The 25,786-nt window shown below is 36.8% G+C and overlaps 1 protein-coding gene across 11 annotated transcripts in view; it reads right to left on the minus strand.

Moving 5' to 3' along the window:
* Positions 1–25,786, minus strand: part of ELF1 (E74 like ETS transcription factor 1) — a 104,938-nt gene that overhangs the window by 36,452 nt on the left and 42,700 nt on the right. For 9 of the 11 annotated variants that reach the window (XM_089899484.1, XM_089899480.1, XM_089899485.1 and 6 more), the window contains one exon: positions 16,924–17,222. In XM_089899484.1, the coding sequence (XP_089755610.1) occupies positions 16,924–16,995 (72 nt within the window). In that variant the 5' untranslated portion in view covers positions 16,996–17,222. The other 2 variants (XM_089899481.1, XM_089899483.1) reach the window with 2 other exon arrangements.

Consider the following 25,786-nt stretch of genomic DNA (forward strand, 5'->3'; position numbering starts at 1 on the left):
TTGTCTGTCAATTCTAGAGGCTACATGTCTGAAATCAAGGTGTCAGCAGGGTTGGTTGCTTCTGAGGGCTTTGAGGGAAGGATCTGCTCCAGGCCTCTCTCCTTGGCTTGTAAATGACCCTCATCGTGTCCACATGGTGTTCTCCCTGTATATGTGCGTGTCCAAGTTTTCTCTTCCTATAAAGACACTAACCATACTGGATTAGCGGCCTACCCTATTCCAGTATAACCTCATGTTAACTAATTACATCCACAATGACCCTATTTCCAAACAAGGTCACACTCTGAGATATCAGAGGTTAGGACTGCAACATATGTATTTTGGGGGTGGAGGGCAATTCAGCCCATAACAGGACTCCATTTTATTTAGCTTAAATCTCTCATATGACAACCAGCTCCCTTTACCCTATGGCAGCTTATGGCAGTAAAGATAGATATATATATATTCTTGTTACTATTCATAAATTAAGGTTAGACATTATTCTTCAAGTTTCTTTGCTGAAGACCATCAAACTTTATCCACCTAGTTTTTCTATATCATTTTGACCAGACTCCTTCCCAAGATTTATTTAAAAAGAGAGTTTCAGGAAGGTCAGAGCTAGTCATAAAATGGCCACATTTCTAATAGTTAGCAATAAGATCTGTTACCTCCTTTTAAGAAATGAGGGAGTCAACACTTCATTGATGCCCGAACAAAAATATTACATTTCATTTGGCTGGCTACTCAAAAAAATTTTTTTATCCAAATCTTCTAAATCAGCTCTAAACCCTCTCCTCATTTAAATAATTAGATTCAATAAGCATCGCCTCTTCAGTACCTTTTATTTGAACCAGGGAATCTCAGTAAACTACCAGTGGTTATCAACCCTGACTATATACTGGGAAACATCTAAAAATATCAGTCCCTGACCCTATATGGGATCAAACAAATCAGAATATCTAAGGATGTAACCAGAGCATGTTATTGAAGCTCCTCAGGTGATTTCAATGAGTATGTAGGGGTCAGAACCACTGCTCTAAAGAATTACAAGATTCTAAACTGCATTCCCTAAATTGAGTCAACTCTGATTGTTTATGCCAATGTCTGAGATACTAGTAATCCAAAGAGACAAACAGTTGTATTATTATGTTACGAGATCTTCTGCTATTTGGCACTTGCAGATTATTTTCCCATTTGCTTTTGGAATAGAACTAAAATAAATCACAAATGATGGGTGAGAAGAGAGAGGGAACGCTTCTTAGAATTAAAATCTGTTAAAGATCAGAGTTATTAAAGCCTCTACTTCCACAGCAAATTAAACTGTAGTGAAAAACTGACTTTTGACTGTTTTGTAACTTTAGTGAAGGTGTTAACAGGTCTGGACAGAAAAATACGTATACCGGTTTCCCTTTTTATTAATTTCAGGTAAATTTATGACATGTGATGAAAGCAAAATTAACAATTTTTTTTTAGCAGCAGTAATAAAAATCAAACCAAGTGTTAGCAGGAAAGAGAAACAATTCCCCAAATTTCAACATTGTCCACTATGTAGTTGCCATTTGTGGCTGATGATATATGTGGAAACACCATCAAGTTAAAAGAGGAGGAAAGTGACCAATCTGTAAGCAGTACAATATGTTACTACCCTGAGTAGGCTTGCTTGTTTCCTCAGTATACCATGATCCAAAGCCCTAGGCAGATACTTAAGAAACTATGGATCATTATTCCAACTCTATTAAGTAAGTTTATTCAACAAGTTTTCGGATATAAAAAAGCAAAAGAACTTTCAAATAACTTGTTTGCCAAGCTCCTCCAATAGCAGAGCTCAATCTGGTCCGCGCTGTTGTGAAACGTCCTGCCGATCGCCTACGAAACTGCTTAAAATGAAGTATCTACCAAATGTTTTCCTAAACAAAAAGCTGGTTAAAAACAGTCTTTAAAAATTTCCCCAATGGAGGGACTTCCCTGGTGGTCCAGTGGTTAAGACTCCGTGCTTCCACTGCAGGGGGCCGGGTTCAATTCCTGGTCTCCTGGTTGGGGAACTAAAATCCCGCATGCCCTGCAGCAGGCGCGGCTAAAAGGAAAAAGAAAAGAAAAATTCCCCAATGGAGATAATCCTCTTTAAAGATAAGATGCTAAATGAGCACCTTTCCAGTAGTTTATGCCATCTCTCTGCCTCCGGTCAAGGCGATACCAGGAGTGGGGTATGGGAGATACCTTCAGTATCTCCCATTCCAAAAAACAGGCAAACTAACTAAGCACAGCGCACTTGTAAAAACTTATCTTGTGCCCTCTCTTCCGATCAGAATGCTGTCCCGAAGCCTCATCCTATGAAGACACTGCTTTGAAATGACTTCCTCCACCTTTGATGTAAAAAACAAAAACCCCACCCCTTACTCTATCAGGACACAATCTGACAATATTTACCATGCAGCAAATGCACCAGAAATACACATGGTGAGAACAGGATATAACAGTAACTACTCAGGCCCTAGAGTCAGAATTATCCTATTTAAGGCCAGACTGCACACCATGCCCTGGGTGCTTGAACTCAGGCAAATGATTCAGTCTCTCTAGGATTTGGTTTTTGTGTCCATCTAAAATACGAATAATAGTATCTTCTAGAGTTGTTGTAAAAATTCAATAACATGTAAACACATCACTTATACTGCATGGCATATAGCAAGCATTCAATGAATTTTTTGATGATCAAAATCTTTCAATATTTGACTTAGATAAAAATAAACACTCTTAAAACTTGACTTACTATATATACATATATACAAACACACAAATCATCACATTGTACACACCTTAAACAATGTTATATGTAATAAAGCTGGGGGGGGCAGGACTTGGCTTACTACAATCGTACATTGACACCATGTTTTTTTGTTTTGTGTTGTTTTTTAATTTGGCTTCACCACTTGGCATGTGGGATCTTACTTCCCTGACCAGGGATCGAACCCACGCCCTCCACGTTGGAAGCACGGAGTCTTAACCACTGGACCGCAAGGGAAGTCCCTTTTGTTTTGTTTTTAGTAAGAAGAGTCCTTTTAGAAAACTGCTGCATGAAACATAAACCATCTACTCCCAGCAACAACCATTTAGCTCCAACTAAAAGCAAAAGCTGGATACATATGTGTGTTCACTTTGTGAAAATTTATCAAACTGTACACTTATGATTTGTGCATCTTTGTGTTTATGCTATACTTCAATAAAAAGCTTAAAAAGCAGAGGTCCATATGATGGGAGAAAAAGAACCTGAAAATACCTTCAACTCACTGTACTCTAGTTCTCTCAGCTCTGAGCACTATTCTCAGGCAGAAGTGAAAGCAGAGCAGTTAGGGGGAGGAGACTGGGACCAGATCAAACACTAGGATGGTCTTCCTTCATCCCCTCCTACGAACCATAATAATATTAAAGAAAATCTCTAGACACAGCACATCTATGTGGATATACACGTACAAAATTAGGGTGACTGGTGAACGAAATGAGTCAAAATTAAAATCCTTCATACAAGTTCCCGTGGTACATTTTTAAAAAATTATTTTGGGGAATAGATTTATATATGAACATATTTATATTCCAAGAGTGTAAAACATTACTGTCCCCCTTTCTATATAGTTCCCCATCCCCAATAGCTACCACTGTTACCAATTTCCAAAGTGCATTTTAAATGATTTCAGGAATTAATGTATTACATAAAACAAGCCAGGATTGTATAGCTGGTCTCTGGGACTCAGCACTAAATTCTTGTGAAGGATTCTTCACAGCCAGATTCCTGGCATACTTTGAAAATCTGTCATTAAAACAGCTTCATTATCTGCAAATGAGAATACTTCTGTTGATTGACTCAAGTTCTCTTTATAGGAGCTTATCCCTTCTAGTCTTATTTTAAAAGAAAATGAAAAGCAGTTTTAGCAATCAGGCAGAAAAGTCTTAAGGAGCTGCAGTGCACATTACCCAACACACTGGTCTAACTTATAAACAGTTTTCCTGACTGAAAGTGTAGTACATGAATCTAATTTAAAAATTTTTTAACATGTAAATGTATTAGGGAGAAAATAATGTGTATTTATCACAATTTTAATCCCTATAAAAGGCTATTTACTTAATATTCTTCCAGATTCTCTCTTTCATTCAAAGTTCCTTTTATCTCTTATATCTCTCCTAGCATAATGGTTAAGATTTTGGACTTTCTCAAGTCAAAGACTCAACTCCAATGCAGGCGCTGCCACTTTACAGTTGTGTTTCTGGGCAATACTCATTCCTTCATTCAAACCTCTCGAGATTCCTCTTTACAAAGACTTCCCTTATTCATAAAATGGGGAAAACAGTTGCCATACTGTACCAGGGTTTATTGTGAGGATCGAGAGAATGCACATCACCTACAGGACTTGGTAAAGCTAAGAGACAATAAATATTACCTCATATAGTTAACCAAAATATCCGTCTTGAAATTAGTCTATTGTTCATGTGTGTATGCGTATACTGTGCCAGTTTTTGGCATCAGTGTTATATTGGCTCTGTAAAAATGAATTAGGGAACTTCTCTCTCTGAACTGAAACTGTTTAAATGATTCACTGAAGTTTAAGATAACTCACCCACGGAAGGCTTTGGGCCTACCAGTTTTATGCTTATGGAGATTGTTCCCTGGCAATTTCCCCAGGTTTTGTTGTTGTTGTTACTAGTACATTTTCATTTTAAACAAAACACCAAACATTGACTACTAACATTCCGAAAACTTAAAAATACTTCAATGCACTAGCTAAAGCAATATATAAAATCCCTACACAGTTCTGCATCATCTCTTAATAGAAATATAAACAAATCAAGTTCTGTCAAAAAAATTAATGAGGAAATAAACAGATAATAAGACAAACCATCTACTAACTGATATTCTAAAAGAATGTTATTAAAGTAGGACGGGACTTCCCTGGTGGTGCAGCGGTTAAGAACCTGCCTGCCAATGCAGGGGACATGGGTTCGAGCCCTGGTCCGGGAAGATCCCACATGCCGTGGAGCAACTAAGCCCGTGCACCACAACTACTGAAGCCCACACCCCTAGAGTTCATGCTCCGTAAGAGAAGCCACCACAATGAGAAGCCCGTGCACCGCACCAAAGAGTAGCCCCCTCTCGCCGCAAACTAGAGAAAGCCCCCGCGCAGAAACAAAGACCCAATGCAGCCAAAAATAAATAAATAATTTAAAAAAAAAAAAAAGAATAGGAATCTAGGTACCTTTAGTAAATAAGCCAGGTTATTTTGAACAATACTCTGCGTACCTTTGTAACCCTGCCCTAGGACTCTATTACAGGATTCTAATATAGTGCTTCTAGTTATCCACTAATAAATTCAAGATAATAGTCTACTACAGGAAATAGAAAGAACACTGTATTGCAGGTTGATTTGTGAGAATCAAAGAGTACGTAGAGAAGACTCTGTAAACTATAAACGGCTCTACAAAATGTTAGGCAGTGTTATTTTTACACTTTACTCAACAATACAGCAGGTAATGTTTTCTTGGCACACAGGTAAACATCCAAAGCAGCATCAAGGCACAAAATTTTAATACATGCTTCTATCAGCCCCCTCAGTTCTCCAATATCCTAGGTTTTCATGGGTTACGTACCTTTTATACCATGATGTAGATAAATATTATGTTACAGCCAGGGGCTTGGTATAAGGGAAAAATGATTCAAATTCCTGGTAATTAACGTAGTCAAAGTCCTTCCTTAATCTGATTAAAAAGGAACTCATTACAATGTTGTATCCTCCAGTCTCTATTTTTGAGAGCTCCTCACTAAACAATAAAATAGAATAAAGTAAAAATAAAACGATATTCTTAATGTGGTGGCGATGGTGGTGGTGGTGATGAGGAAAGCAGTTACTATGTTAAGCACTTCACATGGCTTATGCCAGTTAACCCACAACACTGTGCTGTTGTTTTGTTGCCACTGGTCAGCCAGAGGCAGAGCTGAAATCTGAACCCAGGCAATCTGACTCGAGTCCACAAGTACAGGATCCTACAGATAAATTATAGTCATAATAGAAGTTTCATCTCAGCTAAAGTGTGGGTTTAAATATATATATATATATTTTTTGTTTTTTCTTAATGTACACTGTGTTAAAGCTACAGCTGAAAAATTTTGTTTTATTTCTGTTGACTCCAGTAGAGATGAGTGTTTCTGAAGAAGCCTTTTCTCTTGCACAGCACCATGAAAAACAGAAAGGTCTAAGTAAAATGGTCTTTTCTCCAGACTTCCCCAAGATAATGTCTGAAATTCCACTGTAAACCCCTGTGGAGTTGATTTAGCTAAGTCTAATCTCATTTTAGGTCTTTCATGACAATTGGCCTTCTTTAGTCTTTGCCCAGGGTTTTCTTTTTTCAGTCAGGATAAATTACAACTTGGCCACGCATCTCAAAAAAGTAAAATAATCACTGAAAACAATCTTAGTTTTTTTTTTACTAGAGTGCCCACTTTAAAAGCTTAATATACTGGGGGTGTGTGTGTGTGTGTGTGTGTGTGTGTGTGTCTGTCTGTCTGTCTAAGTATGAACAGAATCAATTACGAGGTTAAAAAAAAAAAAGGTAAATTTTAGGAGGTGTAATAAATTTTAACCAGGTTTAAATGTTTACTTGCAAACTAACTAGGCAACATCACAACAGTCAGTACCAGACTGATAAATGTTTTAAACATGCAGATTCTGTATAACTCAAAGAATTTAAGTAAAATCATAATTAAAGAGGTAATTCCTACTTCTAAAAGATGAACTTTGACAAGAATCTTATATATGCACAACTCGTAGAATAAAATGAGCCAGGGCATCCGTGAACATAGGCAGTTTAGCTACAACAAAGCCTTTTCCAGAATCAAAAGTCACACTAGATGATCACAGACAATGACAGAAATTAGAGTCACTGCAAAAAACTGAACTCCAGATCAAACTACATCAAAATAAACTTAACATGCTACGATGTTAAAGGAGAGTGCTCCCCTACAGAATGAATCTCCCAGATTTTTAAAATCCTGAATGAAAAGTTTATTGGCTTATTCTAGAAACAAGTCAGTCATTCTCAAGTATCAAAGAAGAAATAGGAAAACTTTAAGACAAAAAAAAAGGGTGAATGTATTTGTCTATCTGGTGTCCAAGTCATAAAAATTGCCTTCATTACCTCACTTATCCAAAACAACTGAGTGATGCGGAGTACACAGTGCAACACTACAAACCTTAATGCCTTTTCTTGATTTACCTGAGGTCACTAATACAGCAACTGCCACATTTATTGACTACTTCCTTTGCCCTACGCTCTTGCTAAATGTTTTACATAAACATTGACTGCTCATAACCTTGGGAAGTAACTTTCACTTTTGGTGGAGGAAATCAAAGCTCAGTGAAATTTAAAATCTTGTCTGAAATCATACAGCTAGTAAGCTGTGGAGCCTCATCCCCAAGCTGATACACTTGATGCTACATCACAAAGACTCTTAATTGACAAGAGGTGGGAACAGATGAAACAGATAAGCTCACAAATGTATCACCAAGTCATTACAATTCTTCTTTCCAAGAAAAGAATTGCCTAATATTGAGAATTTTGGTTATAACCGTGTTAAAAAAAAATATCCTGCCTGTATTCTAGCTTATTTCATATTAGGCATATTAGATTCATGAACATTATTAAGGGTATCACTTTGTTAAATTCACACTTTAACAAACCATTAACAGTTTTTTTTTCTTTTAATTTATCAGTTTTCTTTTTATTTCACTAAATCAAAGGACATTATCTTCATCAGTATTCTCTAAATAGTACTGAAGGTGACCATGGCTTTTAAAACAGGAAAGGCCAGTAACACAGTAACACCACCTGTATATATAGTGGCTTATCCTTTACGTGTTATGTGTTAAGTGAAACAGAATGGGGGCAAAAAAATGTCAAGATTACATAGCTAAACTGAGATACATCAAAGAGGTACTAATTTCCTTACTTAGCAAGGGTGCTCTAGGAGATGGAGTGCTATCTGGGAGAACAGAGACTGCTAAGTCTATCCTCAAAAAAAACTGACCAACACAAACCTCACTGAAAAAATAGCTTCTCCTGAAAGGTATACAGAGTGGATAAATACAATGTGGTATTATCCATACAATGGAACATTATTCAATAACAAAAAGGAGGTACTTGTTCATGCTACAACCCTGAAAACCCTCTACTAAGTGAAAGAAGTCAGTCATAGGAGATAACATATTGTATGCCATTTATAAGAAATGTCCAGAATAGTCAAATCCATAGAGGCAAAAAGTAGATTAGTGGTTGCTAATGGCTAGGAGTGGGGGAAAGAATAGGGCACGACCGCTAATGAGTAGAGGTTTCTTTTTGGGATAATTAAGATGTTTGAAAGCTGATTATGGTGATGGATGCCATTTATATACTAGATGTGTAATGAATTACACATTTTAAATAGGTGAATTATATGGCATATAAATTATATCTCAATAAAACTGTTATTTAGGAAATTCCCTGGCGGTCCAGTGGTTAGGACTTGGTGTTTTCACTGCTGAGAGCCCAGGTTCAATCCCTGATCGGGGAACTAAGATTCCGAGTGCGGTGCGGCCAAAACAAATAAAAAATAAGAAGCAAAAACAAAACAAAACAAACTGTTGTTTTAAAAAAAGAAATACACAGGTTTATCAGGCATGAAGACTGTCAACCTGTAACTACACTAACAAATTACAATGAATAACATTTTCTTTTTGCTAACATAACAAATGCAAGTATAATAATTCTTCCACATTTAAAACTACTTTTTTACCACTTACACGTATTAGTGGCTGGAATTATCCAAATATAGTTGTTTAAGGCACAAGCTGGTTGCAATTCCCAGCTTTAGCATTTACAGACAAGTTGCTCCCCTTCTCGGAACCTCACTTTACTCTTCTGTAAATTGAGAATTAGAATACCTATTTCATCAGGTTGTTGTAAGAATTAACTAGGACAATCCCTGTAAAGCACAAAGTACGCAGAACAAAATGCTAAGTAAACATCAGTTACTAAAATTCAGCACTGAATGTTTCTGGAGCCAGACCAGTCCATGTCCTACCCTATGCAATGATCTCATCCATATTCATTTTTAAGACGTTGTCATGGAGCCTCTGTGTGATGGCTGGGGGACACTTAGAGGAAGACTCTGCAAAAGAGAGTGATAGTAAGTTCCTGCTCCCCTCACCAACTCTTCTTTCTTAACAACCATCAGCTTCCTTGCTGCCGGTAGTCGGCAGGGAGATAAGCCAGGCCAAACTCTAGGCCACAGGCAGGGTTGGCCCTTCATATAACCTGAAGAGGGCCTTAGGCCTTATGCAAAGTCAGACTTTTCCCAAAGATAAGAAGGCTTGTAATGGGGGCTCTATAGCATAACTCCTTTGATGAAGGCTTTTCCAAATGTACAGAAAAGAAACAAGCAATCTCTGTATGTTAGTTTCACAGATGGTCAAACTTTTAATGGGTCTGATAAATCTGACCTGGCAAAATTAAGAATGAGGACAACAGGAACAGATAGACTGGTCAATATAATCTGGAACTGTATGTAAATAACAGAAGCTCTACCATGTCCACGCACAGGTTAGTAGCATCATTCCAACTTCCTGTCTCCACAACACTGGTGCTGTTACACACAGAACTGGTGCTGTTACACACAGAACTGGTGCTGTCAACACATTCCTTCTACTCTAAGGTACACTAACTCCCTGGCCTAACAGAATTTTACCATTTCAGCTAAAAAATGGCAGGTTGATGTGATCTATATTTTTCTCAGTCTACAAAATACAACCTCGTTCTCAAGATACAACCATGTCAAAAACTCCCTCTCTACAACTTGAACGAGTCTCCCAAGAAACATGAAAACTCTAAATGGATATTTACTTACTGATTATTGCAATAACAAATCTTAAGTTATTTGAGGTAGTTTTCACTAAACACATTTAACACAATAGTTCTAAATAAATTTTCAAGAAAAAAACTCCATGAATATTTGTTTCTGGTCTTGGAATTGCAGTGACATGCCATACTGCCCATGCACTAAGTGAGAATGTGGACACACAGGTCCCAGAAAAAAAAAGTACTGTAGTCAAGAGAGTTGTGGGGCAGGATATCACCTCTCATTCAAAGGCCTTCTGATGGAATGGGAGAAAATACTGGCAAATGAAGCAACTGACAAAGGATTAATCTCCAAAATTTACAAGCAGCTCATGCAGCTCAATACCAAAAAAACCAAACAACCCAATCCAAAACTGGGCAGAAGACCTAAATAGACATTTCACCAAAGAAGATATACAGATTGCCAACAAACACATGAAAGAATGCTCAACGTCATTAATCATTAGAGAAATGCAAATCAAAACTACAATGTGGTATCACCTCACACCAGTCAGAATGGGCATCATCAAAAACTCTACAAACAATAAATGCTGGAGAGGGTGTGGAGAAAAGGGAACCCTCTTACACTGTTGGTGGGAATGTAAATTGATACAGCCACTATGGAGAACAGTATGGAGGTTCCTTAAAAAACTAAAAATAGAACTACCATATGACCCAGCAATCCCACTACTGGGCATATACCCTGAGAAAACCATAATTCAAGAAGAGTCATGTACCACAAGGTTCACTGCAGCTCTATTTACAACAGCCAGGACATGGAAGCAACCTAAGTGTCTGTCGACAGATGAATGGATAAAGAAGATGTGGCACATATATACAATGGAATACTACTCAGCCATAAAAAGGAACAAACTGAGTTATTTGTAGTGAGGTGGATGGACCTGTATGGGGGAAAAAAAAAAAGTGGTCATGAAGAACCTAGGGGCAAGACAGGAATAAAGACGCAGACCTACTAGAGAATGGACTTGAGGACACGGGGAGGGGGAAGGGTAAACTGGGACAAAGTGAGAGAGTGGCATGTACATACACACACTACCAAATGTAAAATCGATAGCTAGTGAGAAGCAGCCGCATATCACAGGAGATCAGCTCAGTGCTTTGTGACCACCTGGAGGGGTGGGATAGGGAGGGTGGGCGGGAGGGAGACGCAAGAGGGAAGAGATATGGGGATATATGTATATGTGTAGCTGTTTCACTTTGTTATAAAGCAGAAACTAACACACCTTTGTAAAGCAATTATACTCCAATAAAGATGTTAACAAAACAAAAGCAAAACAAACAAACCAAAAGAAAGGGCTTCTGATGTAATAAGGGCCATAACTGAACAGATATAGGTCCCACACCATTTTACCAACAAGATTAAGAGAAGGAAGAAGAAACTTTACGAGGATTCAACCAATAAATATATGATAAATTATGTTAAAGGCATGGGGAATATTAAGGGGGGGAGGCAACCCTTTCTTCAAGTAGTTTAGCATTTATCTGGGAAATTAATAATGTATATATAAAAATTTAACGGGCAAATGTATGATAATGACATTAAGTCATGTAGGAATAACAGGATAAAGTTGTTAATTCCTGAAGGGATGATTTTAGGATAAGTTCCTGGAATAAGTAGGTTTTGTCCTAGAATCTTGAAAGATGATTAGAACTTAAACAGGTAACAGGTATGAATGTGGAAGATCAAACAGTGGGGAAGCAGAAAAGCATTTGGGAAAATCATACAGTAGGCTGGCAAAACTAATGTAGTACAAGAAAGAAAAGAGCATGAAACAGTCACACTATGAAAAGCTTCTAACCGTAAGTTAAGGTGTTTAGTTTGATTATAGTCAAGAGAAATACATCAAAACTTCTGGTACAGTCCACTGTTCTGAAACACTTCCTCCTCTTCATCTGTCAGGCAAACTGGATCTTCCCTCAAGGTCCAGTTCAAATGTAATTTCCACGGTGAAGCTTTCCCAAAGTTGCAGTGCTGTCAAAGGCTCCTTTCTCTGTATCCACAGCACTCTGTGCTGACCTCTGTTACACTGGGTAGTGATTGCCAAACACTGAATGAGAATTAACGGGCAGCTTGGTGAAAAGACAGCAGTTTACACTTTAGCTTCTAGGAATCAGCAGAGTGAGCCAATTTACACCCTAAGAATGAAAGTCATAAGACCACCTTCTTACATTGGGACGGGATTCTATAAAAATATTTTTTTTACTTTCCCCAGCATGCCACCAAGGTTCTCCCTAGTGAGCTAAGTCCGTTAAGCACAAATAACTATGATTTGCTAAGTTCTACTTTTAGAACCAACAACTGAAAAAACATATAGTGTAATGATATATCAAAATTATAAAAAGTATTAAAGTAACAGCTGTTTTTCACTCAATTAACTTCTGGAATATTTGAGCATATAGTCAAGTTTCCTCCTCTTTAGATACTTAGGTCCACAACCTTCAGCTTTCTTTTTATCTCATACATTCACCAGGCAAACATACCTGTTCAATAAGGTCAAACCAAGGCACTTTCAAATAAAAGTATACTGTAATTCAATACTGACAGTGTTGCTCTCCCACAGAAGTACCTCGCTCTCACCTACAAATGGGCCCAGTTTGGAATGGATAGCAAGAACAGACTTCTAAATGGCTTGTCAGAAATAACAATATTGATATTTCTTTTCCAACACCCCTCTCCTCATTCCTGCCTAAAGTTCTTCCAAGCAATTCTGAAAAGAGTACGAATTGATATAAGGGAAAATGATCAAAGTGGTGGAAACCACACATTAATGGTGTCAGTTTCTTTAGAGGACTACATTAACAACCACAGACCATAACTAAAAACAGGAAATACATTCTAATCTGATACCTTCAAACAGTGATTTTATAAAGACCAACCAATTAAACCAATATAGGATCATAAAACAGAACAAATTATTTTAAAGATACAAATACTTCTTAACTTTGAAAAGTCAAAATCCCAACAGAGTTATGTAACTTAACAAGTCAGTTCTAAAATTCATTCAAAACTCTATCCCAATTTTGGAGGGGGGAAGAATATCTTTATCAGGTATCAAATCTATGAAGTGATACTAATGAAAGCAATGTGAGATTGGCACAATACAAAACAGGTAAATGGAATAAAACACACTAGGGCAAGTTCAAAACTAAAGTCTATACATATGGTTATTTAGTATACAACAGAGGCAGCAGTCTAAGTGTGGAAATCATAAAACACTCAATAAATGGTGAAGGGCCAATATCCCCATTTGTGGGAGAGGAGAGTCGTCAGAGCCCTATACCTCACATCCTACAAAAGTAGATTTCAGGGCTTCCCTGGTGGTGCAGTGGTTAAGAATCCACCTGCCAATGCAGGGGACACAGGTTCGAGCCCTGGTCCAGGAAGATCCTACATGCCGCGGAGCAACTAAGCCCATACTCTACAACTACTGAGCCTGCGCTCTAGAGCCCGCGCTCTAGAGCCCGTGAGCCACAACTACTGAAGCCCACTAGCCTAGAGCCTGTGCTCTGCAACAAGAAAAGCCACCACAGTGAGAAGCCCACGCACCGCAACCAAGAGGAGCCCCCGCTCGCCGCAACTAGAGAAAGCCCACACACAGCCAACGAAGACCCAACACAACCAAAAATAAATAAAATAAATTAATTTTTTTTTAAAAAAGTAGATTTCATATGGACTAAGGAGTTAAACCTATAAAATATACTAGAGGAAAATATAAGAGAATATTTAATAGTTTTAGGGGTAAGAAAAGCTTTCCTAAACGAAAATTACCAAAAAACCTGGTAAATTTTATGACATAAATATTTAAAATTTCTATAGGGCACAAGATATCATATTGTTAAAAGACAGTACCAGATTGGGGCAAAATATCTGCATCACATGTCATAAAAAGAGAGTTAACCATTAACTGTACAGTGAATTAGAAGACAATGACACTGATGTAAATTCATAATGTATAAAGAACTCCTACCAGGCAAAAGGATATTATTAATTCAAAGAAAATTCAAATCAACAATAAATAAAGCTAATGGAACAATCCCACAACCTCAATACTAGTAGTCAAGAAAATGCAAATTAAATGGTAAAATGTAATTTTTTTAATGTAATTTTTTTCACCCAAAAGACTGAACAAAAAAAGGATTTCTGTTAGTGACGGTTTGAGAAATATACTGTTAGTGGTAGTAGAAACTGATACAGTTTTTTGAATATACTTTTAGTAAACTCAGTAATTCTACTTTTAAAAATTTACTACAGAAATAGTCATACAAGTGTACAAAGATACACTACACACTTCATGTGCGTGCGCGTGAAGTAATGACAGTGCTCAGTAAATATTACTATGTGCCAGGCACAGTTCTAAGAACTTTATATACATCAACACATTTAATTGTCACAACCCTAACTACAATATCAAGTCTGTTATTATGATCCCTGTTTTGCAGGTAAGGAAACTAAGACACAGGGAGGCTAAGTAACTTGACCAAGGTCACAGAGATAATAAGTAGTGGAGCAAAGATTCAAATCCAGGTGCTCTGACTCCAATATCTGAGCTCTTAACCATTATAGGTCTATTGCCTCCCAAACAAGGATATTCATTTATAATATATTAGCAAACTAGTGGGAATAGCCAATTGCCCATGATCAAATACTGGTAAAATAAATTATAATCCATCCACCATGTGGAAAAATAAATGATGCAGAGCCGGCATACAAACACACAAATATTTATAATACATTAAGTGAAAATAAGTCACAAAAAAGATATTACATTCTTTCATTTGTATCTTAAAAACAACCTGTGTATATAGGTTGGTATGTATGTATACTGTTCTTTTGTTTAGGCCTTTGTCCAAAAAATTACACATCAAATAGTCAATACTGGTATCTTCTGGGGAGAACAGGATTAGGGACAGTAAGTGAAAAGAGACTCTCACTATTTACTTTCTTTTTCTATTAGATGACTTGTTTTATAATTGGCATGCTATGACTTTTATACCAAAAACAAATTTAAGGAAACAAAAAACAACAAAGTAGAGCTACATCTACTTAATAGATAAGATGCTAATAAATCTGACACTACTGGATCTACCCCTGCAAGCATCAAGTTAAGTTTGCTGTGCTCATGGCCACAGCTGGAAAAACCCTAAACCTGGCCAACTGATTATAATATAGTACAATCACTGTACATCATGGCAAGAGTATTCAACATCATTAGTGAGAGTCAAACTGCTTGGGTTCAAGCTGTAGCTCCAATATTTACCAACTGTATGTATGACTTCGGGTAAGTCACTCAACCTATCTATTCTCTCAATTTCCTCATTGTAAAATAGGGATGATAGTATTTGCCCCATGTTTCACATTTGTTAAGTCCTTATAATAATATCTGAAAAAACTAATACATATTCATTTTGTTAGATAAACGATAAATAACTTTTTATAAATAAATAGATAAATAAATAAATAAGAAAAAATATATACGTGCATTGTGATGTTAATGCATCTCCCTATCCAAAGTCATTAATAACCTCTGCAAGTTAAACTAAGTACATCACAGATGGTAAGGGTAGGTACTGTCTTGGAAAACTTATTCTAAGCCTATATAGATACATGTATGAATGCTGCACCATGATGTAAAACGTATTTCTTATGGTTAAAGAGTGTCAAAGCCAGTGCACTGGAAGCATATACCAGTGAGCAGCTTAGAGCTCTGTCCCCTGTGGCCACATCCCAAGAACAAACCTCACCACATGTTTCATCTTCGAGGGCTGCACAGTAAACACACGGTTTTCAAACCTTAACGTATACAGAAACATACTGTTTTAAAACAAATTCAAAACACTTTCTCCTTCTAAAATGTCTTTTCTATTGTCCCTAGATTAAATCCATAAACTATTTTTAATTGGGATGCAATCTTCTCCCTCACACTTTTTTCCTCCCTAGCCAAAGCTCACCTTGATTTTACAGCACCTTAATCGAAATTCTCACCGTTTGTAGATTTATAAATGTTTTATTCTGTCTCTTCACTCAACAGTACAATACAAAGAACTAAGAAATTACAATACCCTGCCAAAAGTAAGAATCACCTAGAATAAAAGCATGATACATTATAATTGGCCTATTAAAGTTAGATATTTAGGATTAGGCTTATTTCAATATTTAAATCAACTTTATTAGACATTATTTTAAGTCTACTAGCCCTCAAAATATTTTTCCCAGTACAATGAATCTTTCTAACACATGATTTCTCTCACATCACGTCTTACATTCCCAAATAACCTGTTCAAAATGAAGTAAATTATGAAGTCCCAAGAACCTCTCGTGGGGAGGGAGGAGACCAGAATTAACTCAGTCCTTTTCTCATTATCTCTTGGCTCTTTCATACACTCTAGAAATAGTAATTTACACATCTTGTATAAATTCAATAAAAGAAAGCCAGTTTAGAAATTCTTCAGTTCAATCCCTTCATTCAGCAGATGATGAAATCGGGATCTAGAGAAGCTAAGTAACTTCCTCAGAGTCACATGCTTTGGACCGAAATGATGTCTGATAATGAGACTGCTAACATCTTTCCATCCCCTTGAAGGAATAGCCCAGGATTATAAATCTTAATTAACCACATATATTAAAACTGTGTAATTGCAAGCAACTATTACAATCACCAGTCCTAAGAAAAATTTACATGTCTTGTCAGTATGTCATCTAGAACTTTTCAAAGTACTCTGAAATAATTACTTAAGGTATTTCCTGTTAAGTCTCATTTTACAGAAAAACAAGCTAACCCCAAAAGTATTATATCCTTGTTACCACATCAAAGCTAAGGATAAGATTCTTTCTTAATGAATTAACTAGTACTTAACACATAAAATCACATTACCTCCACATTTTTAATATCTAAATTTTTACATTAATAAAGTTTCTCCTACTGTCTTTTAAAGGAAATAATTTTGAGACAAATAGAAAAAGTAAAATAATAAATTTATAAAAATCCAATTTTCTCTAAGTCTCATTCATACCTGTTGTTCATCCTCCATGACGTTACTAGCAAATTCAAATACTAGGTCGTTCTGTTGGACAACAGCAGCCATAATAAAGCATTCCCCTTAGATCCACATGAGAAAAATTCCAAACAGGTTCAAGTACCAGGCAGCAGAGTCCAGTGACCAATTTGTGTAAACAACCCAAGCTAAGTCTGTGAAGTTACTGTATACCAGGTTTTCTTTAAGGAAGGTGCTTCAAATTTCCTTGGTTCACTGGGATTTTACTTAAATTGAGGCAATTTTTCTGAAATTTTTCTTCTCTAGAACTTCTTGACCTGAAAAACATAAGTTAGTTATGAGAAAGCAATCATACTATTTTGAATATAACAGTTAATACAGACAGCAATGTCTCCAAAGCATTTTTTTGTTAATGTTTTTAAACAAAGCCAACATGACTAGTGAATACAGGGTTGTTTTTTTTAAAAAAAAAACTAGACATATATTTTCTTTTAAGATTTCATTCCTGCTAAGATAAGATCACCTCTCATTACTGAAAATTGAAGCCATTCTCCCCCCACCCGAACCCCCATTAAACTACAAAGTACTATTTATTAAAAAAAAAAAAAAATCTACCCAGCCATAACTAGGTTTTTGTAATTGTAATAAAGCATATATAAACAATTTCCTTCTTCCTACTAACCTAGCAAACCACACACATAGGAATTCCTACTCCATGAGTAATTTCATAACATATATTTTTGCCTTAATAGAAACATTCAGACAGTATCCTTGTTAGGCCTAATATATATAAGGATTTAAAATCTGTCTAATACATTTAAAGTTTAATAGTGCTATTTTAAGAGCTTTTAAAAATAAGCACAAATAAAGCTCACTCTTTCTGTTCTTTAAAAAGGTTTCTGATAAGTAGAATGCTTTACCATGCTTAAGCCTGTCTTCGGTGGCTTCTTTTTTAATGCACTGAAATGTATCCTTATCTCTAGCACAGGCTTGCAAGCAACAGGAAGGAAACAGCACTTGACCACGTCATGGCAAATTAGAACATGCAAAGAAGTGCACTTTACAATAGAAAAACAGAAACGCAACTTAAGAGTGAAAACAATTTCGCAGCAGAGGGAGAAAAGCTTTAAAGAGTGCCTGCCAAAGATGTTTGCATATTTAACAATATTTTTTTTTAAAGTTACCACTACTAACAAAAGTAAAGGGAAATTAAAAGTTTATCACAATTTTATTAAATATTGCTTCATATGGTTATGGCCATAAATACGACATGAAAAGACAAAGACATAAAAATAAGCACATTAAATAACACCTAGTTCTTTGAAACAGCATTTACAATTTTAATTTTAAAGAGACAAGTTCAGGAATGAAGCTGATCTTGTGAATCAGTTTCCCTGAAAACTTAAATCCAGCCAGTATGTGTTAGCTAAATCACATACTCATTTTCCTAATTTCAGTAAAGCCAATTTCGTATATGTTGCAGACTCTAGGGGGTCATCATGGATGACTGTGCTTTCCCTAACAGGAAATCAAAAAAAAAAGTTAAGAATTCAATTCAATTCAATATTTCTACTCACTAAATTCTAATCCAGCAGTTTCCCACACCCACTCCATCTCTTTTAATAAAGACTTCAACTCCAACACTGGGAAAGTATTTTTAGCACTACTATTTAGGTAGTTTTTGAGTACTGCACCATGTCTGGTGCGGGGGAAAGTACTTTGACCAAAATTCATCAGACAGACATAGAAACATAAAACATACATACAATATTTTCCTTTAAACTCTCACCCAATTCTTCTGTACTAGGCTTTCCTTCCTAGGTCCTCCACACAAACTACATTCATTCTTACCTCCATTTTCAACTTCTACTATTCCCCATTCCTGGAATTCCCCTCCCACTTCTCAGTACCCATTCCCATCTTCTCTATCTTTCAATGCTCAAGTCCCATTTCTTTCACAGAGCCTCCCAACCTCTATGCCTTGACCTACATGGGCCTTCAAAAATACAGTACTTATTGCCCCTACCACCAAATTAGCACTAACTGTACACTTCTCACACTTGAAAATTACGTCCCCCTAATTCAACTGAGTACGTGTTTCAGTATCTATTGTTTGCAAAGCTATGTACCAGGCACCAAAATAATTAGAGCAAAACTTCTCTGGGTAAATAACCATCGTCTAAAGTTTCTTCTGTACCTACCAAACCTCTGCGGTTTGGTAATAAAAATAAAAAGGATTATATTAATGATAATAATATAATACTAATAATAAAAAGGATAATATTAATGACAGATATTGTTTTGAAAATCTATCATAGATATTTACGCTCTATGTATGTTCTTTGAAAGAATTACTGTAATACTTTTGATAAGACGGAAATCATTATTCTAAACTTAAAGAACCACAGTAAGAAAGTATAACCAGAATCAAGGGATGTTTCCTGACAGAAAAGTTTCTCTGTAAAAGGTTAGATTCCAAAAGACTATTCCAAAATCCATTTATTCATAAATACAAAGGTGACACTGTCCCAATGACCAGTGTGAACACATCTGTGTAAAGTTTCACTTTCTTTTCCATTGCAGTCACAAACCTTTTCTTACTAGCACTTCCACAGTGCTACTGTTCTTTAATAAATGGTTTTTTTTAGTCTCAAAAATAAGGACAAGCAATCAACATACCTATATCTTACAGTACACACTAGGAACCAACAGTAATCAACCGAAACTGAAATGACAGCCCATGATCACTAAGCCTTTGTTAGGATAGGAAGAGATACCTTTACTCTGTTCATTTCTATATAGAAGTTCATAAACTGAAAATGTGTAAGTAAAGGAAAGCTCCTGCATTATTTTATTGGCTTCATTAGGCCTCTGACCCTCTGTCTTCTTTGACTCTATCCCACTGCTCTTCCTCTTCTCTGAGTAGTTATACAGCCTACGGCACCAAGGTGGTTCTTGGGAAGAATTTTTCTAATTCCTGATCCAGAGGTACCACCCTTACATATTAGAGGTACTTAAGTAACACAGCCTCAGTGTATTAAAATTTTTTCAGCAAGAGATGAGACTGGACACCTAGATCAATGATTCAATTTTTCATGAGTAAACTGAGTTCTGTGTCCAGGGTCTCACAATCTGAAAGCATTAACAGAATTATAACTAGAATCTTCATCTCCTCAATCAGGACTCTGTCCATGACTACAATACACAGCCTCTAAATCTACCCAAATCCTTTATGCTGTAATAGTTCAGAACACAGGTTTCTTTTTCTTTTTAAGGTTTTCTTCTTCTTATTTATTTATTTAGGCCGCACCATGCAGCTTGCAGGATCTTAGTTCCCCGGCCAGGGATGGAAATCGTGTCCCCTGCAGTGGAAGCACGGAGTCTTAACCACTGAACTGCCATGCTAGGGAATTCCCTAGAACACAGGTTTCTAAGTAAATACATATATCAAATTAGAAAAAACAAACTTCCTTCTCTAGTTCAGCTCCCGATGTCCAAATCCACTCACTAAACTGTCTACTGGATAAGTCCGTGTCAGTGCTCCTCATAGTCAACATGTCTACAACATGTCCAAAACTAAACTTATCATTTTACTCCTCAAATCTGCTCTAGTGTGGAAAAAACATGGGTACTCAGCGTAAAGCAGAGGCCTTTTTTCTACTCTAACAAAATTATAAGGTCTTCAGGAAATTTAAAAATTGGTTGAATCACTAACCATTAGCTATATGTATTATATTCAGGAACACTTTGCTGTATTAATAGTTCCCAAACATATTTCATTTTCAAAGTGTCACTTAGTCTTTATAAAATAACAAGTAAAAAGTGAAAACTATTAATTCAACACAAAGACACAGACAGTTAACTTACTTCACAGTTTTGTGCAGTCATCCAATTGGGAATCCACCAAATAATAAAAACTCCCCAAGCTGGCTGTCATATCTTTCAACTCAGTAAGGACCATATTCTTATTCTTCAAGGAGACATGCCAAAGGAATGTCTCATCAATGAGGTCCTCACCGCTTATTGCCAAACCAAGCTTCAAATTTAAGGTAAAGTAGTAGCTCAAGCGAAACGGTTAGGAGCACAGGCTCTGGGATCAGACCACTTGGGTTTGAATCTTCTGCACTGTGACTTTGGACAAGTTACTTACTTAGTGTCAGTCTCTTCTTTCTGCAAAATAGGTATAAGCCACAGTTTTCTCATTCTGTAAAATGGGCATAACAATACCAACATCTAGAGTTTCTGTGAAGACGAGATGCGAATGTATGTGCAGAATGCTTGGCATATAAATTTTACTCAATAAACATTAGCTTCATTATAATCTATGTACAGTGCAAGAGATATGTAACACATGCTTGCCAGATAACAAATTATTCCTTAAGTCTCATTTCCATACTCCCTAGGAGTCTCCTTTACCACAGCTATTTGCTAGACTCCAACAAAGAACACTATAGCCCCATTATCAACAAAAGTATAATTCTACTCCAGTGCCTAAAAATTTGGCAACTGTTTGATAAATCCAGTTGCTTCAAGGTTAGGACCACACCCTGTCTGGCAAGGCTCCCTCAACACAGAGTTCCATTATGTCCCTAATCCAAACAAAATGAATTTACTGATTGTAAATACAAAACCCTTAGCCACATTACTGGCTACTACAACCAACTCAATGGTTAATTGTTATATAACTTATTATAAAAGATTTCAGGTATTATAAACATATGATAGTCAAAATCAGTTTTTAATACTTTTCACACTTGCCTTCTAATCCCTAATTGAATGCAAATTTAAGTTCCCTTCAAAAGGGCCTTAAACACAAGGGTCTATAAACCCATTAATTCATAATGATATTTTTAAATAATCACTGCCAACCTTTGGAAGTTATTAGGCTACTAACTCATTACGCTCAATATGAAAACTGACAAAGGGAACCAATCAAATAAAAGAGGAACAAGTTTTTAGATTAGACAGTTCTGGCCCAAAGAAGGTAAAATACACCAACTTAGAGCAATGGGTGGTTGAATGACTACCTTTAATTTGAATGACTATCTCTAATAAAGTATTCAGACTGTGTGTGTGTGTATGTGTGTGTGTGTTTGTGTATTTATAAGGCGAGGAGTATCTAAAGAACTAGAACTATGTAGTAACCCCAGATGCCAAGTACCTGAACGGAAAGTATTTTTATATGAAGTGGTAACCTGATAAACCACCCTTTTCAGCATACAGATACACCCATCATAAGAACAGGAAGTATATTGGAAAAACCATGAAACTAGAAGAAATACAATAAAAATTAAAGAAAATAGAGTAAGAAACGTGAGAGAAGAGAAGCTATTCAAGTTAGAAATGAGAAGCAAGCAATAAATCCATAAACTGTAATGAATGGAATTCTTCCGTAACAGACCATAGTTAGGCCTTTCCAGTTGTTTTCTAGTATGGTAGAATGCTTTATATTAGCTCCCAGCAGAAATGAAAATAATAAATCAGTGGTAACAAGATAAATTCTATACAATCTTCCAAGGGTCTGCCCATTCTCAATCTGAAAAGTGTGGAATCATACACTTTTAGAACTAAAAAAGATGTAAGGATTACCTAGGACAATGCATTTGTTGAACAGTTAAGAGAATTTGGGCCTAGCCCAGTCTGACTTGTCCAAGGTCACACAGACAGTTAATGACAAAGAAAGCAACAATTCTCTACTTTTCCCCAGTTCCCAGCCCAATTCTCTACATTAATAGAACTTCATTAGTATTTTTCATTAGTAGAATATCTGGACAAATAAGAAATCCCTTACACACATTTGCTACCTGGTAAATCATTTTCCACATTTTTATGTGGAATAACTGAAAAAGAGGAGTTTCTAGATTTTTCTATCATTGCTTTAAATCTTAAAATTTTACTATTGTTGTTCGTTTCCAAGTTCTATCATATCATACTATCTTGCTTTACCTTCCACTCAGCCTAAAAAAGTGAAAAGGAAACATCAGTAAGCCTTTTTATAAAGCTACCACAATAACTCATTAAAATACTTTAAAATAAATTTTATTGACATTTTTCTTGCTAGTTCTTTGAAGACACTATTGCTATCACACTAAAAACTTGTAGATAAGAAAAAAAAATAATAAACACATCAAAATGTAGTTACAGTTAAGTAACCAGACTTTAACCTCCCCCAACAAGGGTAGTCCCTCAGTTTCTACTGAATAAGGAAACAAACAAACAAAAAAAGACACTAATTGTAAAATAAATCTCACTGCATAGCACTCTCTAAATCATGTACTCTATACACAAAATAGAAGAGGAAAAAATACAAGTAAATGTCACAGAGGAGCAAATCATTCCCTACTGCATTCAGGGTTCTCTTAATTCAAAAAGAAAATGTTTCTCTACTACCACCTTTAACTCATTTCAAATATTCAAGGAATTCAAGAAAATGTAGAAAAAGTTTAAAAATATGTTCTTGGAATCATATAAGTACCATATATATAACCATCTGTATCTTTTAAGTAGCTCTGCTGCTTTAGGCATCTTTCATTGAAACTGAGGGGGAGGGCAGGGGAAGTGAAGTACTTAGATCTTTTTCAAAAGTATATTTTTATTTCCATGTGAATGAAACACAAATTGATGTTTTTTGTATTCTGGTGATATATGCAAAGCCAAAGCAGGCCTTGGAAACCTGAATACGCTCACCTTAGCTTCAACCATGCTAAAGTGAAACAACAACAACAACAACAACAAAAACCCCACAAAGTCAATATGATCAAGGGAACAGGCTGACTTCTCTATGCTTGGCCTTTTTGCTGACACCCCAGAACAGTTCCAGTACTCAGAGGACAGGCTGCAATTACTCACTCCCCAGACCTGAAAGGCCGGTTCTTTCACATTGTTCTCCACTTCCCATCATTGGCCACTTGGGCCTACCTGGTGTCACATTACACTCAGGCAGCATTTGTAGCACCTTGCAAAACCATATCACATACCTAGACCTGTTCTTACCTGTGGTCTCAAGATTAACCCTTTTTCTGAGCATGTTCTGAAAACAAGAGAATTTAAAACCAAAGAGAAACACCCAACAATAATCAGATAGTCTTTTAACCTTGGTCATGAAAAAAAAAATTTACTTTCCCCAAGTGGCTGAAAGTGATAATTGTCAAAAATGTCATTTATTGGTGTTTTTATTATGCAAATAAACTGACTGAAGGAACTTTCTTCCCTCCAGCACGCAAAATCTAAACTCTGACAAAAACACACCTAGCTCGGGAACACAAATATGCTGAAATGTGCTTATCAGCAAGACCTGATCAGGCAGTTAACATTTTCCTTTCTGTAACAAACAAGAATCAGCTCACAAGAAAACTGTTTCATTTCTGTGGTTGTTTATTCCCCTGTTTAATATTATCATCAGAGAAAAGATATGCTCTAGTCCAATGGTTCCCTCACCTGAGAATATGGCAGATTCCCATCAATAACAGTGTTTCCTTCTGGCCCAAAGTGAAGGGGAAAAGCCAGGGATGTTGCTGTGAAGTCCCACAGGAGATTTTGCTACAGGACACAGCTCCTGCCATCTCTAACTCCCACACTGCACAATACTCTTCTAGAAAAGACTGTTACTCTGTCATGAGAAGTTTCACTCTTAGGAAGAGACACACCATCAGGTGAAAACAAAATCAAAGGTTACATGAAAAGCTTAATGGCCACAGATTGTATTATTAGGTGATAGGAGCTCTGTGTTCAATTGATGGGTCATTACTACCTTTACTCTAGCTCCCCTTGTGGTTCTTCACCCCGCAATAGGAGTAATTAACCAAAAATGAAAATATGATCAACTTACTTCTCTACTTAAAACTAATCAACGCAACACTGTAAATCAACTATTCTTCAATTAAAAAGAAAAAAAAGGGACTTCCCTGGTGACGCAGTGGTTAAGAATCCGCCTGCTAATGCAGGGGACACGGGCTCAAGCCCTGGTCCGGGAAGATCCCACATGCTGCGGAGCAACTAAGCCCGTGCCCCACAACTACTGAGCCTGTGCTCTAGAGCCCGCAAGCCACAACTACTGAGCCCACGTGCCACAACTACTGAAGGCCGCGCGCCTAGAGCCCATGCTCCGCAACAAGAGAAGCCACCACAATAAGAAGCCCACGCACTGCAACGAAGAGTAGCCCCCATGTACCACAACTAGAGAAAGCCCGCGTGCAGCAACAAAGACCCAACGCTGCCAAAATTAATTAATTAAAAAAAACCTAAGCAGTGGCTTCCACTGCCTATAAGAAAAACTTCAAATTCATTAACAGGGTTGAAGTGGCTCTTCATGATGTCCCAAAAGGTATGAGAAAAATGCAGCCAGTCAGATTTGTAAAAACGGGGTATCTGATCACCTGCACCAGAAGACTGACTGGGAATGTTCACGGACCAAGTTTAAAAAGGACACCTCTGTCACAATTTTTTTACTTCTCTTCACTCCCATCCCAAAAATAGGTACACCAGCATTTCTGCATTTTATAGTCTCTCATGGCCCCCTTACCCCACCCCCGAATTAAAGAAGCCCAAGTCGGCCCTGCCCCAATTCCCCCCAGCACCCTGTATGTACTACCCTTTCCCAGGCTTCATCTGTGCTGAATGATAGGCTCAATCCAGATCTCTCCACATCTTCTTGGGTGATCATAACCTTTTATACCTGTGGCATTTTAGTGGCCTCTTCCAAGTCACAGTGGGACCAGACTTAAGGATATAAACTCTAGAGATGCAAAGCATTTTCACCTTTTCCCAAGTCACCAACAAGTTTGATGGACTCAAAGATCCTTGTGCACAAAACTTCCTGCTCACTATGTGCGAGAATATCCCCAATTTCATAGCATACCCCTTTTCTTCTTTAAATAATAGA

This window comes from Delphinapterus leucas, chromosome 18 (assembly GCF_059928025.1).
Source record: "Delphinapterus leucas isolate spDelLeu-1000000601 "Yukka" chromosome 18, BTC_Dleu_Yukka2, whole genome shotgun sequence".
Taxonomy (NCBI): domain Eukaryota; kingdom Metazoa; phylum Chordata; class Mammalia; order Artiodactyla; family Monodontidae; genus Delphinapterus; species Delphinapterus leucas.